The following is a 21573-nucleotide window of genomic DNA, read 5'->3' on the forward strand; positions in this document are numbered from 1 at the left end:
GAAGAGATGCGAAATACAATAACTGAAATAAAAAATTCACTAGAAGCAGCTAACAGCAGAATATACGAGGCAGAAGAACGAATAAGCGAGGTGGAGGACAGATTAATGGAAATTATGGATGCAGAACGAAAAAGAGAAAAAAGATTGAAAACAAATGAAGAGAGTCTCAGAGAACTCTGGGACAACGTGAAACGCACCAACATCCATATTATAGGGGTGCCAGAAGGAGAAGAGAGAGAGACAGGGACAGAAAAAATATTCCAAGAGATAATAGCCGAAAACTTCCCTCACATGGGAAAGGACCCACTCACTCCAATCCAGGAAGCACAACGAGTACCATATAAAATAAACCCAAGAAGGAATACACTGAGACCCATATTAATCTAACTGACCAAAATTAAAGACAAAGAGAAAATCTTGAAAGCAGCTAGGGAAAAGAAACAAGTAACATACAAGGGAACCCCGATAAGGATATTGGCAGATTTTTCAGCAGAAACTCTGCAGGCCAGAAGGGAGTGGCATGATATACTTAATGTGATGAAAGGAAAAAACCTGCAACCAAGAATACTCTACCCAGCAAGGCTCTCCTTCAGATTTGAAGGAGAAATCAAAACCTTCACAGATAAGCAAAAGCTGAGAGAATTCGGCAACACTAAACCAGCCTTACAAATACTAAAGGAACTTCTCTAGGCAGAAAAGAAAAGACAGCAACAGGAAACAAAAATTCCACAAATGACAAGGCTCACCAGTAAAGGTATATATACAGTAAAGATATGAAATCATCCATGCACAATTATATCACCAAAATCAGGAATCATGAGAAGAGGTGGGTACAAATGCAGGACACTGGAGATGAACTTGCAATTAAGAGAACAACTTAAAACAATCTCATATACATATAGACTCTTATATCAAAACTTCAGAATAACTGCAAACCAAAAATCAACAATTGATACACAAACAAGGAATCTCTGGAGAAGAAATATATCTCAGTGAATAAGTGCATAATCCACCATGAAGGGAGTCATTTGACATCATTCTTGGAATGCTGAAGTCTTCTTACATCTGATTCTGATTTCCTCTCTACCAAAGAATTTGTGATAATTATAATTAAATAATGCAACTGTACAATTAAATAATACAGTTATACAATTGTATTATTAATAACCATTTCTCTCCATGGTACAATGTAAGGTCTATAATGTCTTGTTTATCACATCACCTAGAATGGTGTATTGCCTATATTGAAGAATCAATAAGATGTAACAAATTGTGAGGACGTATTTATGTAGTTACACTGTTTTTTTTAACCAGTTTATGCATTTTAAATATTACTTATTTTCAGAGGCTATATTATTTTTGTTATTCTTACCAGTTATTCTTTTCATTATGCTATATAAAATATTTAATGGTAAAAAAAATAGCAAACAAATCTAAGAATATTTGTAGAGTTTGTGTATTTTAAGTTATGACAAACTCTTTCCTGGCTCTACACATTGTAAAATCGAAAAATTTTGAGTGGAGGTGATCATAGCACAGTACTGTTCAAAACACACTGGACTGAAAGGCAGCAGACCTCTGCCTTGCCAGTCACTAACTGTGTGACTAGGTCCTCGAAGTTTATTACTTTAAACATTTTTAAATGATTTTTATTAATAATTTTTAATGAATATTAACATATTTACAAAACAGGAAATGCAATATCCAGGAACTCATTCTTGCCTACCACCCAGTCTTTGTTTTGCCATAATTATTATAGCCATTTCCCTTTGTTTTGTGTTAGTGGTTAAAACAGTCTTAGACATCATGTTGTTTCATTCCTAGATAATTCATAGTTCATATAAAAAGAAATTTTTTTATTACATAATCATATTTTCTGCCTTTATACCTAATATTATTATTAATAATTCTAAAATGTCATCTAATCCTCAGCCCCATTCATCTTTATTTAAAAGATATTTGGAGATCCTGCTATGGTGCAGAGGGTTTAGGATCTGATGTTCTCTCTGCAGCAGCTTGGGTTGCTGCTGAAGTATGGATTTGATCCCTGGTTCTGTGCAGTGGGTTAAGGATCTGGTGTTGCCGTAGTTGTAGCATCGGTCTCAGCTGTAGCTTGGATTCCATTCCTGGCCTGTGAACTTCCATATGCAGTGGGTGAAGCCAAAAAAAAAAAAAAAGATTTTTAAAATATATTTTCTTTCAGTTAAGATCCAAACAAAATCAATTAATTGCATTCAGCTGTAGCTTTTTAAGTCCCTATGAATGTCAAATAATTTCTCCGTATTTCTCTGTTTTCTTTTTTTCTTTTGTGTCTTTTTAGGGCTATACCCACGGCATATGAAAGTTCCCAGGCTAGGGGTTGAATTGGAGCCATAGTCACCCGCCTACACCACAGCCACAGCATCTGAGACCTGATCCACATCTGCAACCTGTGCCACAGCTTGCAGCAACACCAGATCCCTAACCCACTGATCAAGGCCAGGGATTGAACCCGCATCCTTGTGGATACTAGTTGGGTGCTTAACCTGCTGAGCTACAATGGGAACTCCTCACTGTTTTCATATTATTGACCTTGTTGAAGAAGTATGGTTGGTGGTTCTGTGGACTGTTACATATTGTGGCACTCTGTGGCCGTTCTTCCTGGTGATGTCATTTAACTGTTTCTCTATGCTGTGTATTTTCTGATGGCTTGAAGTTTAATTTAAAAGTTTAATTAGATATAACGCTTCATATTACATCATGCCTTGAGTGACATGTTTTCTGATTGTTTGAATTTTAGTGATATTAACCCCCCTTTTAAAGTAGTTATAACTTTTTATAAGAATTGATGTTTTATTACTTTTATTTTTTAAATACATCTTCATTTTCCTAATCTTAATACACTTTAATAATTATTATTACTCATCAGTTATTTCTAAGTATACCACGGACTGAAATAATAAGACAACAAGAATATTAGAATTTCCCTTAGAAGCATGGGGCATAGGAAAATAAGTCATCATTCTTGGATCATCCTCAGTTTTCTTACTGTGTTGTCCAAAGTATTGCATTATATTTTAAGATATGCATTTGTTTTCTCAATGGAATAAGAAACTAGTATTTGGGCAGGACAAAAATATCTTAGATATTACAATGATTTTTGACTTTCCAGTGGACCACAGCACATCTTGTCCAGTTTATCTTTAGTATTAAAATTATACTGGGGCACTGTTAAGAAAAAATAGTCTGAAATGGCTTCTTAAAAATGTTGAGAAATATTGGTATAAAGTCTGGATATCATCTTCATGGTCTTATTTTTAGCTTTTACTGAATACAGTTAAGAATGCAGAATTTTTTATTTCCTGCCCACAGTGGTCAGGTGAAAAAAATAAGTTAAGACTTTTTATAGTTACTAGACCATCTGTGAATGAATTTGAAGAGACAAGGAGCAGTACTCATAATTTTTATCAAAATCATTACTTCACTAGTGCACAGTATATTTCTGTGGACAAGAAGGAAATTGGTTTTCTCAGCATCATTTCATTCAACAGGAAGGACTCTATTCTACAAAATTTATGCAATGTTTTGTCACAAGAACCTGGAGCATTTCATTTTGCTAAAAAGGCGTGTGACTATCCTTCGTTTGTGATGACTATGCATCATTTACTTGGTGCCATTTATAAGTGAACAAATACCAAGATGAGTGTATGCATGAAGATGGGTGGAAGGAAAAGTTCATGTAGAAGTGAAAAAATTGAGAGGCTTGATATTTCTAAATGGTGTTTATAATCTAAAGAAGGAAAGATTTTGCAATTTGAGAGAAAAGAAAATGGCTGTTGTCTCTACAACAAAATTTTGAATAATCCAACTTTTCCAAAGAATTGCACTTGAAGATGTTACTTCAAGAAGAATCAGAATTCATGATAAAGTTGCTCCTATTAGAATTTTACTTGAAATTTAAATTCATATGTATAGATGAATACCATGTTTACAGATGTATGAAGAATAGTTAATTATATTCAAATTATAGACCAATACTTTCAGAACCTGGAAAATGGGAAATAAATTTGAGTTTATTATGTGTAAATTCTCATTAAAACTTCTAATAATGTTTACACCATCCCTTTATCTTTCTGTAAATTATTTAAGGTGACTTAAGATAAATAAATAAAACAAAAGTCAGGTTCTTATGGTCCAGATCGTAAATGGTCATGACTGTTTTTCATGGTATGTTTGAGAGCTTAAATATCTCAGTGGGTTCACAAGTTGCTAGCTTAATATCTGGTAAGTCATTTAATACTTCTGAGTTTAGTAGTAAGCAAAAGCAGTGGTAATAGTCGTTGGTTAAGTAGTCACCGGTGAAGAAATTGCAGTGATCTTTTTTCATGAAATACCAGAAGAGTATAAAACTTGACTTTGGCATTCCCACTTTGCCCTTTTTGAAGAGACTAAAATTCCATATTGTTGAAAAACCAATGATAACACCAAGCAAACTGAACCCATGGGTCAGATTATGAACCTAGTCAGATCTCTGAGCCTACAGTAACTTGTTTGCTTTCTGCTAATTTGGACAATAATAGGATTTGTGTGTGTATAAAATGAAAATTGGTATTTGCCCAAAGACTTAACAACTTCACTCAAAGTGTTGTTATAAGGCCTTCGATAATTCTTAGAATGTGAATATAGGTCTGAAGACAAGTTTATTGGTTTATAATTCATTTTTTATTTTGTCATCTTTGCAGGCATTGCCACCAAAAGGCAAAAATTGAGGTCACAACTAGAGACGTGATTAAATTTTTCAGTTTGATACCATGTCCCTATTGGTATTTGCTATCAAGGTTATGTATTTGTGTTTGTAGAAACAATGCCCTTTAAGCAGGGAGGGTAGTAGTAGTGGTCTAATATAAGCTCTCTTGTCTTCTGAAGCCCTTTCTTATTAAATTTAAAATTTAACATAGCAGGAGTTCCTGTGGCAGCTCAGTGGAAACGAATCTGACTAGTAACAAAGAGGACGCTGGTTCAGTCCCTGGCCTCACTCGGTGGGTTAGAGATCTGTTGCCGTGAGCTGTGGTGTAGGTCGCAAATGTGGCTTGGATCTCATGCTGCTGTGGCTCTGGTGTAGGCCAGTGGCTACAGCTCCAATTTGACTCCTAGCCTGGGAACCTCCATATGCCATAGGTACGGCCCTAGAAAGAATAAATAAAAATAAAAAATAAAAATAATTTGAAAAAATATTTAACATATCATTCACCCTGACCCCTTACCCATTCTTTATAAATCTACAAAACCCCACTCCAAAAGATACATGAACTGTTCTAATCAAACTATGAAGTATTATTTGACATCTTACTATCCTTGATCAGGGGTTATATCAACCTTCTTCTCTCTTGTTAATATTTATTATTGATCTTTATTATTGAGAAATAAGACTGAAGTAACTTTTTGCAAGTGTTAAGTACTGAACTATCCTATGACATGCTCTAGAGAGACAAAAGAACACCTAGAAATCTTTGGAATTTTGGGTGGCCCAAGGCCCTTTTAATCATTATTGTTTGTTATTTGAGTGGATATAGAAGGCTGAGCCAGATAGGGCCCAAGTGCTTTGCCATAAAAGGAAAGTTAGTTGGAATTTTGGTTCCTCTAGAATAGAGCAATAAGGAATAATGACATAGTTGTAGAAAGACCTGAATTTATTTGCTGGTAGTGTGGCTTTTGACGTTGAAATGTATGGAACTTCCTATAGTTATTTAAATTTTATGAAAAGGGCTACACCAGCAGTAAGGGTGGAGTATTACTGGGGCCTTCCTTCCTGCCTTGACAGTAGCCTGACAAGGTATGCTTATCTTAGCTCTGCAGAAATTACAGTTCAGTCCAGTTAATAGTGTGCTTGCTTAATGCAGCATGCAGATGTTCATAGCTAATCTTCATGCCTGTGAGGACACTGTTACCATCATTTCTATGTTATACATTTTTGCAGTCATGGAGAAAAATGGCTCTCACTTTTCTAAAAAGTGAAGGGGGTGAACAACCTGTTTAACTTGAATGCTATGTGTAAGGCTGTAGAATGTCAATATGTGCCATTAGCCTCTGTGAGGCATCATGACTGAAAGAGGGAAGGAGAAGGAATCACAGAGCAAGATGATGAAAGAAAGGAAATAGAGTGGGATAGGATGCCCTCGAGAAGTTTAATGGGGTGAAGGAAAGAAGGTGATTCTGTGGGATGCAAAAGAGTCACAAGGAATTATTTTAGTTACTAAGGTTAGTGTGGACTTAAACTTACTTTTGCTTAGAAAAATATAGAATAAAAAACCTGTATTTTTTCTAATTATTACTAGTGCTATTTAGTGCTTTTAATTATTGGCATTGCCCTTTTAAGATACTAGTGATAAAATGTTCCTTGAATAAACTACTTTAGAGCTTGTTGTTAATCAGAATTAAAGAATTCTTTACATAGGTGTCTAAAACTTTTTTCCTGAGATGTTTTTGGTGAACCCAAATGGAACCTAAAAGAGAAAATATAAATGAATTTATTTATAAAAAATCAAGAATATATAACAGACAATGGCTTGCACTTCTGTTAAGGTTTAGTGTGAGGTCACAGGTCAAGGTACTAATAAGAGTCTTTGGGATGTCTGCTGCCATGAAACAAAATGGAAACTTGATTGATAGCTAGAGGGTTGAAGGGAGAGAGTGTGGTGGAGAAAGCAAAGGTCAGAGAGCCATTTCCCTTCTCTGCATGTATAACAATCAACTCTCTCCAAAACAAAATTTAGACGATATTGATCAATACAGCATATGTTGCACACATTGCTATGAGTATTGTGAAATGTCATTATATATGAAGTTGTAATAAATGTTTTAGTACTTTGAAAGCTGAAGTGAAATAGGCTACCAAAAATTGTTGTAGTTTTGATGCCAGATTTAAAGTAATTACAGAATATTTTGTTTACTCATGTAGTCAAATATGTACAGATTTGGTTTTTAGTTAAGATGTTAAATTTTACTTTACAAAACCGATTTGGACAAAGTTGTATAAGAAGTTAATTCTGTAGTAGTAGTAGTAGTATTTTTTTACTTTGTAATTTTTTTTTTAATTCTCTTTAAAATAGGTCTGGTTTGCATGAAGTCTAGTAGTTCAGTTGTGGAGTTGGTTATGCTCCTGTGCTCTCAGGTGAGTGACAAGAATGAATGTTGAATTAAAAGTAGATTTTTGAATGGATTCATTTTGTAAGGAAGTAAAAATTGTTTGATTAGGAGTTTTTGCTATAATGGAATTTTGAATTTGCAGCTTTAAAATAATTTTATTTGTATTGCAAAAGGATTACTTCTTGTGTTTGGTATTAACAGATAATTTTAACAGAGTGTTGAGAGAAAGCAGATAGATGAATGAGAAACAGAGGTTTTTAGAGTCCCATTTAAAAATGTCCAGATCAAATGATCTTGAGATGCCTAAATTTCTTTGCTTCATCTATTAAGGTTATAGAAACAGATTTATTTCAATACCTTGTGAAGTGCCACTCTGACTCCCCTGGGAATAATGGGTTTACTTCCCTTTTGTGCAGAGGTTATAAAATGAGTGATAAATAATTTTGAATTCTTGTCATTGCTAATTATTTTTGACATACACAGTTGATTTGGGAAAACATCAACAAAAATATGGCAGCCACCATAATAAGATGTAGTGAATAAATTCTTAAAAACAAGATTACTTTCAGTGTTCAGAAACCTTATACCTCGTGGTAAGCTTTAATGATTTTTTTTTAAAAACCTTATATAAAAATCATGTGACCTGTGGTATTTTCTTTTCTGTTCAGCCGTTAAACAGATGAATGTTTTTATTGAGAGTTTTCTTTGTAGTCTTTTAAAAATGATATCTTGCTGGTAGTAAATTCCCCTACTTAAAACTTTAAAATAGCCCTTTTTAATAGGAAGGGTATTGGTCTAGAGGTCAAGGGTTCTGACCCATTTCAAAACCTTTGACCTTCATTTACAACTCTTATGGTTTACTTGCCTGACGAATAAGGATAATGCAAAATTAATGTTTCTTTGCATCGATTTATTCATTTTAGTGCCTGTTTTGCTAAATTTATTTAGACTGTGCTGATGGACATTCCATGAATACAAATTAAAGAATCATATAAGGTGTGAAAGATCAATACTGTGTATTGTCAATGAAATGCAATAAGAACAATTACTTCTAGAGATTACATCTAATGGATTTTTATAATGAACTTGTGAAGAGTAGTTTTGTTTGTAGTAGGCTTATTATTCTTAGATTTAGTGAGAATCATGTTTTTATAATTTAATTATCTCCTTTAGAAAACTCCATTTCATTAAAAGCTCACTGGATAAAAATTCCTATTGAGTAATCAGATTTGAAATAATTGGTTGTTTATTTCTTGAATGGAAATTATCATATGCCATTCATATACTGACATGAAGTTACCTTTACTATAAGAAGCACTTGCTTACAGTTTTATATGTATCCTTACAGGAGTATGAATTTGTTGTTTATAGTGATGTAATTATTTCATAGGTGAATTTTGATAATGAAGTTTCACTTTCTAGTTAAGAATTGAATATATTTTTGGTATATAAAAGTGGCTTCAAATATAATATATTACACAGTTGAATGTTAGGAGCTGAAAAGATAAAGAATGACATGTTTTAATATACCTATTTGTCAATTATGTCATAGTTTGTTTAATACTATTCCAATCAAATGGGATGTGAAGATCACTTAGTAGAGTAAATTGCAAAAGTCAGATCATCTCAAAGTTTTGTTTGAATGTAATACATGATTGGTTTATTTGAAGTTCTTAACATTTTTTTTTTTTATGAGTTCTTCAAAAGTTCCATGGCATCTCTCTAAGATGAAGCACAGTGTGAAAAATGATGTGAAAAATGAAGCCAGAATTAGCTCCAGATGTATACAGATTGTTCTGGGGTGATAATTACATTTTTCACTTTGAATTTTCCTAATTCAAAGAGGTCAGATTGGCAATCACAAAAGTGATTTATTTTGTTAAGAAGTGAACTGTCTTTTTCTACATGAAAGCTTAAGAGATATGAAATTGAATTTAAAGTTGACATTTTGCAGATATTGGGTGGGGATGGCTTGAGATTGATTGATAATTTTGTTTTAGTCTGAGATAAGGTGGGAAGTGAAAAGCTAGCATCTTTCTAAAATTTTAATGAATTTTTAAAGAAGAGATTGAGAGGATTGAGTGCAAAAGATCGAAAGATCAGGTCAAAAACTCCTTTTTAATCACATAAATAATGGGATATGCTTATGAACTTAACATCTGCAAATTTGATTTAAAACTTTACAAATTAGTTGATGTTAATTTTATGGCAATCGGCCATGTTCTGATTATTTTTCTTGAATCTTTTTAAAACTTATTTTCTCTTCGTATTCTTTTTAACAAAGTGTTTAAATTTTCCGTATTAATTACAAAAGAAAGTTTAGAGCCTAAATGCAAGGAATGAGGAAATGTTCACATTTGGTTTGCTGTCATTAAGACCAAACAGATCACATATATTTTATTAAAGCTTCAACTAGGATTATATTTTTCAGTACCCACTCATTCATTAATAGGTTGATTAGACACCCTTTCATATTTTATCCTATCTAAATTTTAACATTTTAGGGGCAAAATGTTATTGGAATTGAAAAGCTTTCTTAAAATAATCAGTATATTATTTTTGAGTAAAGTTGTATTAATACTTATGGCCTATTAAGTTAGGTTTAGTCATATATTGAATCCCATGTAAAATAATTCAAGAGCTACTTAAGCTCCAAAGCCTGGTTTGTCTTCTTTATGTCTTAAAAATAAGACATATACATTCTTCAGGAAACTGCATATTCTCTGATACACACAAAAAATTAAGTTCTTTATTATATTTTAGGTTCAGCTTTTTAGAAGCGTGAGGCTTATTTTTGCCCCATATTTGTAGTGTATGTGTATAAATCTCATAGAAATCTATATGAATTTAAAGAAAATGTTAAATAAATATTTCAAGTACTATTACTCCAGCATTGTGTAAAGTGTTTGTATTCTGCTCATTTGACATTAATATCATTTTTGAAAGAATTGACATTGCATTCAAGGCCACTTTATAAAAGCGTTGTGTTGCTCATCCTAATTCAGTCTGACATACATTCCAATAACACTACCTCCCTTCTTGGGTTTAAAACTAAATTTATGACTGTGCATTGTGAAGTGCATCATTTAAAAATGGTTTCAACCCAAAACATCTAATAAATAAATAATGTGTATGGCTACTCAGTAGTAGACTTTCAAGACTAGAAATCATTCCATCGGATACTCAACAGTCCACTATCGGAGAGGGCTGTCAGATAAATCTTATGGTAGCTGCATTCATGTCCTGTAAATCACATATTATTGTCTGAGCCTTCTGCCAGGTCATCTATTCTTTTCCCATTTATCAGAAATGCATAGAGGTATATAGAAAAACTAGAAGCATCATGTAGTCTGGTCTGGCATCCTGTCTGAGTAATTAATTAGCAGCAAAAGTTAATTTAAAACATAGTGTTAGCCTGATTTTTCTTTAATACACTTTTCATCCAGATATGTAGATTGCTGCTATTTTGGGAAAATTTTCCTTTGCGTGAAGCTGGTGATAGAAGATTAGGCTACTTTCGATTAGTTTCTTCTTATATCTCTGAATTACTAATTTTAAAATTATAATAAGAACCAGTTATCACCATTCATATGATTCTTTAATGTCTATTTTGTGTTCGAATTATTGCCATTTAAATTTTTCCTCACTCTTTATAGGAAAATACTCCTCTTTTTCATTATTCTCCTGTAATTTCTTTTCTTTAATTCTAGTTTTCTTCTCCCTTCTAAGTTTATTCATTTTAAACATGTGACATTAATGCTACTGGTACTGACTTTTTATTCCATGGACTTTTCCTTTTTATAGTTACAGTGAGTGTTTTGAGTAAAGCAGATCATTTAACAAAAACTAAAGGGGGAACGTGAACCAGTTCTATACCCTGGCACATGGACATCTTTCATATTAGGCCTCTCTTACTGTTTGGGCCTCACTTTTCATCACTTTGTATCTATTTTCAATCTTTGCTGAACTATTTAAAGTCACCCAAGGTGTGCCATCATAATTTTGTGTCATGGCATATGCTTTTCTTTTCCCTAAAATTTCCCTCCTTCAAATTAGGTGACTAATTTTTGGATTTTTCTCATCACTCAGAACTCAGCTTAATTATTCTCTTCTCATAGTATCATATCTATAGCTGGTGTCTTTTTGCATGTATTCATCTTAGCACTCATTGTAGAATGTACTGCAGATTTTAAGTATACACATGCTAATCTGCTACTTTTTTTATTTTGGCTGTGCCCACGGCATGCAGAAGTTCTCCAGGCCAGGACTGAACCTGCACCACAGCAGTGACAATGTGGAATCCTCAACTGCTAGGTCACCAGGGAACTCCCTAGTTTACTACTTTTTTATTACCAGTCTTCCTCTCTGTACTCTAGGTCCAGTGAAGCTTGCCTAGTACTCAGCACAGTCCCTGGCACATGGTAGCTTCTCCGTGACTGTGAAATAATAAATAATTCAGCCCCCAGCTAAACTGCAATCTCTTTTGGAAAGCTTTCTTTGACTCCTCTCTTCCCCACAACTCTAAGCCTTAAGTAAGAGCACTCACTGACCCACCTTATAATATGTATGATTTTTACTTTTTTCCGTGAGGCTTTAAGTTTCTTCAAGACAAGCACTGTGGTTTGTTTTCTATTGTATCTCCAACATTCAGCATAATTACCATTCAATCAAATATTTATAATTGTATAATTAATAAATAAATGGTAACATTGATTATAAATTACTGTTTTGGGGGCTTTTACCTTCTGATATTTTTCATTATGAAATTCCCTTATCCTTTCGTGTATTAAGTGTGTATGAAATGTTCATTTTTATTAAGCCAGCTATTTTGTCATTACCAGATACTGTAGTCACATTTATTTTTAAATCAAATCTTTTTTTCATTTTTCTTTTGGTTTAATCATATTTACCTCTTTAAAAAAATCAACTTCACTGAAGTATAATTAATATACATTATATTTACATGCATTTTCATGGTCCAGTTCAGTGAATTTTGATATATACACAACCATGTAACAACCATTTCCGTCCAGAGTTCCCTTTGCTTCGGTAATCAGTCCCTTCTCTGTCACCTCAAGTTGTCACGGACTTGATTTCTGTTATTGTGCATGTGTTTTACTTGTTGTAGAACTTAATATAAATGGAAATTTATTTCTTTCAATTGTGGTGCTTTGGTTCTCCTCAGAATGTGCTGTATTCAGGATATACTTCAACCTTTTATACTAAAACTCATTATTTTAACTATTAAGAAAATGTTTCTTTTTTGAGGGGGAGTTCTTTTTAGGGCCACACCCATGGCACATGGAAGTTCCCAGGCTCAGGGTTGAATTTGAGTGTAGCTGCTAGCCTACACCACAGCCACAGCAATGCTGGATCCAAGCCATGTCTGCCATCTACACCACATCTCACGGCAGTGCCAGATCCTTAACCCACTGAGTGGGGCCAGGGATTGAATCCTCATCCTCATGGGTTCGTTACCGCTGAGCCACAACGGGAACTCCAAGAAGATGGTATGTTTTTAAAAAGAAATAATTGAGTCAAAAAAACACAATGGATTATCTTTTTGCTAACCCCACAAGAAGAATTTTGAGTTTAAGTTGCTTATTGGAAATATAAATAAGTTTACTTATCTTCCTTATGTGTTCTTTCACCTATAAGGAAATCTTATGGTGTGAAGTTTTTATGCAGCAGTATTGTGAAGCCATAAACTGTATTTCCAAATAGCGCTTCTGAGTTTTTGTTTTCACTGTCTATCAGTCTCAGTTCAAATGCTGTCTCTTCTACAGAGCTTTGTCTCAATTTATCTGCCCTGAATTTTCCTTGCTTTTTTTATTTGGCAGACATGTACTGAAAGCTTTTAAGACAAACCCCTCCTTTTAATCTAGTAAGGTAAATAATTGTAATACAACATAGAATTTTTTGAGAACTTTAAGAAAAACAGAAGCAAATGATAGGGGCAGGGAGTGGAATTAGGAATGAAGCAGAAAAAACTCTTAATCCTTATTTAATCTAACTTTTTATTTCTGTTCATGAGTAGATCATTTCAGGCCCCTTTGCCTTTCAGTCAAAAATTCTTTTTTGGGTTCCATCTATGCTTTTTACCATTTGATTGGAATTGATATTAAAGTTCTTAAAGCGTGTCCTTCACTCTTTCCTGTACCTATAATTTTTCTTGGTTGGATTTGTGGTAGCTGGGTACTTGTTTGATCAGTCCTCACTATCCAAAATTTACAGTACAGCAAACCCTAGTGTGTCTTGTGTGATGATGATGGATGTTCTGTGAAAAAAGCATGCAATGGTAAATAAGCTTGGAAAGGGTTGGTTTAAATTTAATTAGATTTCTTTATTGGAGGACCCCTCAAAGCCTTTAGTATATGCATGTAATTATGTGTGTTTGTGTGTGTGTGTGTGTGTGTGTGTGTGTGTGTGAGTAAAATATATATAACAAAGTGTTGTTGACTCTGCTATGAAAATACCATTAGCAAATTTGACCACAAAACCTTTTTTATGATCATAGTGTGTTTGGATAATTTTTGTAAACCATAATTTAGGAGAGGCATCAGTGTTGAGACAGTGAATAATTCAGGAAATGCCTCTTTTCTGGATATTCTGCTTCTGATTTTCTCTGCTTCTCCAATCATAGTGGTTATAGAAAATCATTAGATTTGCATGAGTGTAGCTATTTTCTTCATGCAACACTGTGATTACTTTTACTTCATTCAGAAGAAATTATCTAAGTCACTTGTTCTCTGTCCTTTTTAGGTAGTTTGGACTTAATTTATATGTTGTTTGGGAAGCGATAGATCTTCAGAACTGATAGTAAGAGATGGTATTCTTTCTAGAACAGCTTAAGTTTGACCAGGAGTGTGTGTGTATTTTTGCAGTATTTATGTAGAGCTAACCATGAGTTTAAGGGAGGACTCAAGTATTTTCATATCAATTGATTACATAGCTATTTCCTACATTGGTTGAGTGAATCACATTACAGTTTTAGTCGATGTTACAGTAATTTATGCTCTGTAATCATGCTTAAGGATGTAGCATAAAGTCTAGAAACTCAGGTCAGAATATATTTTATATTAATGTGCTATTACATATATTATTATTGATCCATTTGTAGAAATGAACTTTGCTAGGCATTTAAAGAGGTGCCAGAGGTCCAAATGAATGAAATTAATCTGTACGTGAATGTCATATGCTACCTTTCTGATGAAAGAAATTCTCCATAAGTATTTGTTAAAGTAATGAAATTTTAGTGATAAAATTTTAACAATTTTAAATAGAATAAAAATTTAGCAATTGTTTATAGTTACACAGCTAAATTATACAGTTGCTGTGTGGGTTATCCATTCATTCATTCAGATAACCAGGATTTGAGGTAGGTTGTAATTAAAAATTAGATATAATAAGAATACAAAGCCATCATTTAAGAGGTTAAAGAATTAAGAGTCAAGAAATTACTCTGGTGCCTGACAGCTGTAGTGTTTCTATGTTCTTTAAAATTTAATTTATGTTTAAGGCAATTCTCAGAGATAGTAAACAAAAAGAATCTATGTTGATGATCCTTAACCCTGAGATATGAGTGGAGAATGGAATGCTGGTAGTTTGTGTAGTTATATTTAGGGACGTTCATTAAATTAATAGATGGGGAAGGAATTTGCTTTTCTTCTGATATGATCTGAAAAACTCAGTCTTTGACATGTACAGATATTTTTGGCATGAGAACATATAAAAATCTTTCTGGTATAGATTATGTAATAAAATACTCATTTAATATGTCTCTTTTTTTTTTGCCTTTTTTCTGTAAATTAGAATAAAGATAATTCCAAATCCTATTAACTCTTATTCATCTTCAGTTCTTAAGGCTTAGATGCTACCAGCATTGAATTATGAGTTGTGAATATATTAATTTAGAGAACTCCATCTTGGAGTTAAATTTAGGTGCTAAGGAAGAGTTAAATGTATAGACATAATTGCTGTTTTTGTACTTGTCATGCTATAGTATAATTTTTGTTTCTTTTGTTAGTTTGAAAACTCCTTGAGGTCAGTAAACTATTTCTTATTGTCTGTTTTGTCTATGCTATTTATTAGTATCAGATTATAATAAAATAATCACTTAATACATATTTGTAGAGTAAATCAATATGTTTAAGTAAGATTCATTTTAAGGGAGTTCCTGTTGTGGCTCAGCAGGTTAATAAATGACTAGTATCCATGAAGAAGCATGTTCTATCCCCGGCCTTGCTCAGTGGGTTAAGGATCCCGCTTTGCTGTGAGCTGCAGCATGGGTTGCAGACGTGGCTTGGGTCTGGTGTTGCTGTGGCTCTGGCGTAGGCTGGCAGCTGCAGCTCCAATTTGACCCCTAGCCTGGGGACTTCCACATGCTGCAGGTGCAAAAGAAAAACTCCTTTAAACATTAATTCTTAAGTTTTTCATTCATTAAAAAGTATTTTAGCTAAAGAACAGTTATCATTCTATTTAATAATTATCTTCCTCTATTCATTTTTATCTTAATCTTTACATTTATTTTTTTAATTTTAATTTTATTTTTTTTAAATGTTATTTCCCCAATACAATTTTTTTTTCTACTGTACAGCATGGTGACCCAGTTACACATACATGGATACATTCTATTTTCTCATATTATCATACTCCATTATAAGTGACTAGGCAACTTAGCCCTCATTTTAAGGCTCCAAACCCTAATTCTGATCCTTACCTGATCCTTACTCAAATGTTTTAAAGTAAGAAAATGGTATATATTAAATCATTTTCACCTGATCAGCTTTGAATCTCAAAACAGTCAGTTAAAAAGTCACAAAATGGAGCTCCTGCTGTAGTGCAATGAGATCAGCAGCTTCTTGGGAGTGCTGGGAGGTGGGTTTAATCCCCGGCCTGGTACAGTGGGTTAAGGATCTAATCTTGCCGCAGCTGCAGTTTAGGTCGATGACTATTTGGATCTGAACTCTGGCCCGGGAAGTTACACATTGCCACTGGCTGGCCAAAAATGGGGGTGGGGAAGAGTCACAAAAGGACCTGTTAAAATAGTCTCAACTGATGACTTCTTATGAGGAAATCACTTTGTGCCTGTAGATTTTTCTCTTCTGTAGAATTTTTTTTGTCATCTTTAAGTCACTAGCTTCACATAATCCACCATTCATTTCAGGTATCACAGCTTCTGCTAACAAAGAGAATATGACAAATGTGGAACCTCTGGCTCTTAAAAATGATGTTTTTATCCCAGTATATGAATACTTTCTCTGCTGAGGTTGCATAAAAGAGAAAAATCTATTTCTGAACTGCCGAAAGGTGCTTGTATGGCAACACATTTGCAAAATGTATGAAATGTCAATAAATTATCCCCTTTTCTTTGTAAAGCATCCTTAGTTTCTCCAGTGTAAATGGAACGAGGGGTAATTGGATTCTTTAAGACCAGTTTAAATGTAGCGTGGTCCAACTAGGATCGGTATAATTTAACATTTCAAACTTTTCATAATGTTACTCCTCCTTTTATTTAGATTTGGATGCATTTATTCTTCATTCTTAGAATGTATTTATAGAAGATTGGTGAAAGTAAATTGATTGTCTCTGAGCTTTGTCAGTGCTAATGGCCTTTTGATTGAGAATGGATGAGAATCAATATGGTAATGATTAACATTGGGATCAAAAAATAGGCTTCCAGTACAATTGTCTAGTTTTGTCTTAGCTGCTGCTGTGAATTCTTTATTCTTAATAATGTACAAACTCTGAGCATAGGTGTTCTTATTGAAATTTAAATTTATTGTATCTGAAATTTCTAGACATAGTTGACCTTATGAGAAGGAACTAGAGACTTTTGAAGCATTGATGGGAAATCAGCGGGAGCTGGAGAGAGTAGTTCAAGATTCACGCTATATTAACGGATCATAAAAAATCTTAACTACACTAACTGTTGTCAAGTATCTGAAACCAGCTTAGTAGTTGTACGTTATGCTAATATGGTAAAAAAAATGAATAAAGATTTGCTTTGGTTCACTTTATGACATATAACTTGCTTTTATAAGATGGAATCATTTGTCTTTAAACAACAGCAAAACATAAAAAACAAAATAAATCTAAGTTATTACATTTCACTTTTGAAAAATAAAATATTTAAGTTGATGGATAAGTGAACATTAATTGATCTTTATTTGAGTCTGGATGCAGACCCTCCCAATATTAATTTAAAGTGCTTTGTAATCAGAGAGAAGCATAATTTAACTTTAGGATTTATTCTGAAGTACAGGTATCCTGTTGATTCACTAGCACACTAGGATTTAGAAAACACAACCTTTTAAGGTAAATTTTTTGGAACCAGCAGTACACCCTGTGGCTTGGCAGTCTGGTCAGAAGGATGATACCATGCTGACTATATAACTAGATCTTTGAACGTTATTCTCAAGGGTGGTGAATGCAAAACAAAGTAATATCAACTGGCACTTAATTCTGCAAGTTCCCTGCTGATTGGGGTATTCAGTGAAATGGAACTCTTCCTGACAGGAAGTCAGCCTATGAGTATGGAGACATCTGAAAATAAAGTGTGCTTTAATTTGGCACCCTACCGTTTTACAACGGGTCGTTTAAATTTGGGATTAAGCAGAAAGAAAAAAAGTGGGAATATACGAATGGAAATATTCTAATCATAATATTTTCCTTTTGTTTTAATATGATTACAGCTCAGTTTCTGTTTTTCAGCTTTTATTGCTTATTACTTGGTTTTGCTGAGTCCTTTTATTTTTTTCTATTAATTCAAATTAATATACTGAAGGTAAAGTATTATAAAAAGGCTAGATTAAAAGTGGAAAGCATGAGATTGTCTTTGTTTTAGTATCTGACTCTCAAATAACTCTGCGAAGTTTCAGCTGTATTACCATATATTTTTTCATACATGGTATATAATTTATAGTGCTTAATCAGAGTAATCAGGGTTCTTAGGATCAAGATTTAACTCGTGCTTTCAATTTAAAGTGTTTACACTATAGACTCTGAGATCAAATAGTTCTTTAGTACTTTAGTACAGATAGAATATAATGGCAATATATGTGTTTATACATATACATATCTATACACACACACACATATAAAACAGCATAGTTTAGGAAGGGACAATTATTATATATTAGCAGTTTCTCGTGTATTCCATCTATTATGCATTTTTTAATCAGCCAGCTGTTTTTTGTCAAGTTGCCATTTCATAATATGAACTTAAAATGTATGCAGTTTTAAGGAAATCTGAAATTTGAATTTTGATTTAGGCTCAAATAGGGTAAGAATCAGAACTCTGAAGGCTATTTATTTGTTCTTCTAATAGTACTTTTTCAGTTGCTGGATATGGACTTTATAGAGATGGCTCTTGTTTCCATCATGAGGAACAAAAGGAAAAAGGAAAAAGATGCTTTGGGAAAAGATCTTAGGAAGAGACTAAGGCCGTGAAAATGCTGTGATAGATTTTGAATTTTAATAAATGTTTTTCCCTCTACCACATATTATCCTGTAACCTTGAGCAAATTACTTCATTTGCTTAAAACTCAGTTTCTTATTGAATAAAATGGGTGTAATAAAGATTATATTAGATAATATGTGTAGAACAGTTGACAGTTATTAAATTCTAAACCTGAGTATTTTTAACAGCACACAAAACCCTCTCTATTCAGTATCTTCAGTGCCTCTTGTTTTCTTTTCATGTAATCAGATTTTTTTTTTCATTATCTTTGCTTTACAAATTCATTCCACCATTATTTTCTGTAGTGTCTCTTTCATTATTTTCTGTTCTCTCTGTGATTATATGCCCAGTCTAGTCTGTTTTCATCCTGAACCATAGAATATTAGAGCTAGGAGAGACCTCGTAAATTTTCAGTTTTTGGCCTTTTTCATGTAGACAGGGTTAATGGGTAACATTCATATTTTCCATAGGCTCCCAAGGGTGATCCCACTATTTCCTGTGCTAGCCATAGTGATAGCTCCTTTTGGGAGTCAATAAAGTATACCTAAATATAAGTGAGATTGATGTCATTTTAGGAATTAGTACTCTAATGATCTTCTTAAAGGTCTCTTTTGTATATTTTAGTGCTTTTTAAAATTTATACTGCATTACTTTCAGCACACCTCCTACGTTACCATAGTTGAGAAATACTTTTATAACAGTTAACCTAAGTCAATGGTTATTAACCTTTCTTTCTTCTTCTTTTGTTCCCTGGGAAAATATATCATCATTAACAGTTACTCACTGTGATGATTCTCAACTTGAGTCCTATCAGAATGGGGGACACGGGCAGAGACAAAAAGGGTATCATTTGAAAAAGATCTCCGTAAAGAATCACAAATTCTGATCCAACTTTTTCCTGAGTTAGAGAAATGACCTTTCTGTTGATTTCACCTCTCTCTTGATTTCACCTCTCATATGTACTAATGAATTTATTTTCCTGGGAGAGTAACTTTATAGTTCCTTTACAAAAGAAGCTATAATTTACTGTCTGACTGTGAAGTAAGACTCCACTGCCTATTTGCAAGGTGTCTAATATCTATTTTATCTTAGTTTATACTTTTTCTGCTGCCTTGTAAGTACTATTCAGATATCATTCAGATATTTGACATATGTGTTATGTACATCATGCTTTTTTCAGGTTATGGGTATTTTACCAGGAAAAAACAAACTACCCAAACCTGACCCTTTTCTCACATTTGTCTGACACCTTCCTTTCTACAATGTGCTTTCATATATGGTGCATTTGAAAATGCATGCCAGTGACCTAAAGACTGGATGCATAGTGCATTCTTTTTGAGAATAATTATGTATTTTTGGAAATTTATTATTGGAGCACAGGTTTCCATTAAACATGCAGTTAACACAGCAGTACTGCCTTGTTGGATCTGTCAATTTGTCAGGTTATTCTTATTATCAGATACTACATAGTTGAGAGCAAATTTAATTTTGGTTTCTTATTCCACCCCCACCCTCCCCCCCGAGGGGAGGTGATCTATTCCTTTACTTAAGAGAGCTTATACATTTGCTTGATCTTTCAGAGTTGTTTCCTATTATATTTCTATCTGTTCCAAAGATTCACTGTTGTTTTATAGCACTAATTTGTAGTTTGTGAGCATAGCTTACAGTACTATTTTCTAGTACTGTAAGTTAAGGAAGGACAAAGGAGATCATTGGCAGTGAGAAAGTAAAATAAGAGTTTTCAATCTACCAGAGAGATGCACTGTTGCTTATTTGTTTTATCAGTTCTGATTTATTTGTGCAGCAGAACCAGGCTTTCAAGAATTATGTGTCACTATTTTATTTATCTTGCAAGTCAAAATGACCTACATGATGGTATTTATCCATAATATGTTTTAGGACTTCTGCGTTAAAGTTTATACCAACTTTTGGTACATTGGTATTGGTTAGTATTTGATAGAGTTAATGGAATCATTCTGGACTGAAAGGTCTTATTCCTCTTCACCAGGAAAGTCATTAAGCATACTATGATTGGCTATAGGTTGTGGCTTTAGAAAACTGTGTATAACATGTTAGTGTAGCATGTAACATATGTGTCTTAGATAGTATGCTTTAAAATCAGGACCAAAGCTTTATTGGTAGATGTAGATGAGGTTTGGGAAATTTTGATTTTGATGATAACATTTCAAAGCAGTAAACATAAAAGATACTTTATATTCTCCTAATGAATGCAATTTCACAGTTATTTCGTTTTCATTTGATATAAAACTTTGAATTGGAACTTAAATCTCACTTTATATTAACATTAAGAATGACTTGGTGAGTACATAGTATCAGTTTACAGTGGTCACTGTTCAGAGTCGGAGACTCTAAATGGTTAAACAGCAGGAGAGTTTTCTGCTTTTAGTTAAAAACTGCTGTTTTCTATATGCCTTATTTACTACATGTTTAATTCTTAATGTTGTGTGCTGTGGGATTGGGCATACAAAAGTCAGCAGAAAGAGTTCTGGTTTTTACATCTAGAGCTATTACTTGCTGTACAATAATAAAGGCACTATTTTATTGGGTTACTTGTAATTAACTTCAGCACTAGGCATTCATATAAATCATTTGTAATCTGTTTTCTTTAGATTTTTATTCTTTTAAACTGGTTTAACGTACTTGCTCTCTGTTATCTTTTTACATATGGATGGAGGTTGTAATTGCTTTTTGGAATTAGCCTGTCAGAAAACAACATATATGTGAGTTCTAGAAATGATTGAGGCAAGCTAATGAATTTTATGTAACATTTTATAGTGATTTGTTACTGAAGTATTCTGTAGCAGTGTTGTTTTGTTGCAAAATTTAATAAATAACCATTCTCTCAAGAAGTGTCTGCACATTCAGAAAGCTAAAATAGCAACAGTTAAAATAGCAACAGTTATTACTTAGAAAATCTATTTATTATGTTTTTCAAAATTCTGAGACAGCAAGATATGAAATTCCTT

The 21573-nt window shown here is 33.2% G+C and overlaps 1 protein-coding gene across 7 annotated transcripts in view; it reads left to right on the forward strand.

The window, feature by feature from the left end:
- The window catches only part of LRBA (LPS responsive beige-like anchor protein), a 712651-nt gene that overhangs the window by 198825 nt on the left and 492253 nt on the right, over window positions 1–21573 (forward strand). For all 7 annotated transcript variants that reach the window (XR_014812812.1, XR_014812814.1, XR_014812813.1 and 4 more), the window contains exon 34: window positions 7089–7150. Coding sequence is in view for 4 of the 7 variants with exons in the window: in XM_021100637.2 (XP_020956296.1) it covers window positions 7089–7150 (62 nt within the window). In the remaining 3 variants the exon portion in view is untranslated. The remainder of the gene's footprint in view (window positions 1–7088; window positions 7151–21573) is intronic.

Source organism: Sus scrofa, chromosome 8, assembly GCF_054392235.1.
Source record: "Sus scrofa isolate SSC_HxYL_T2T_F1_AM1 chromosome 8, Sscrofa_HxYL_maternal_Yorkshire_Landrace_v2.0, whole genome shotgun sequence".
In the NCBI taxonomy this organism is placed as follows: domain Eukaryota; kingdom Metazoa; phylum Chordata; class Mammalia; order Artiodactyla; family Suidae; genus Sus; species Sus scrofa.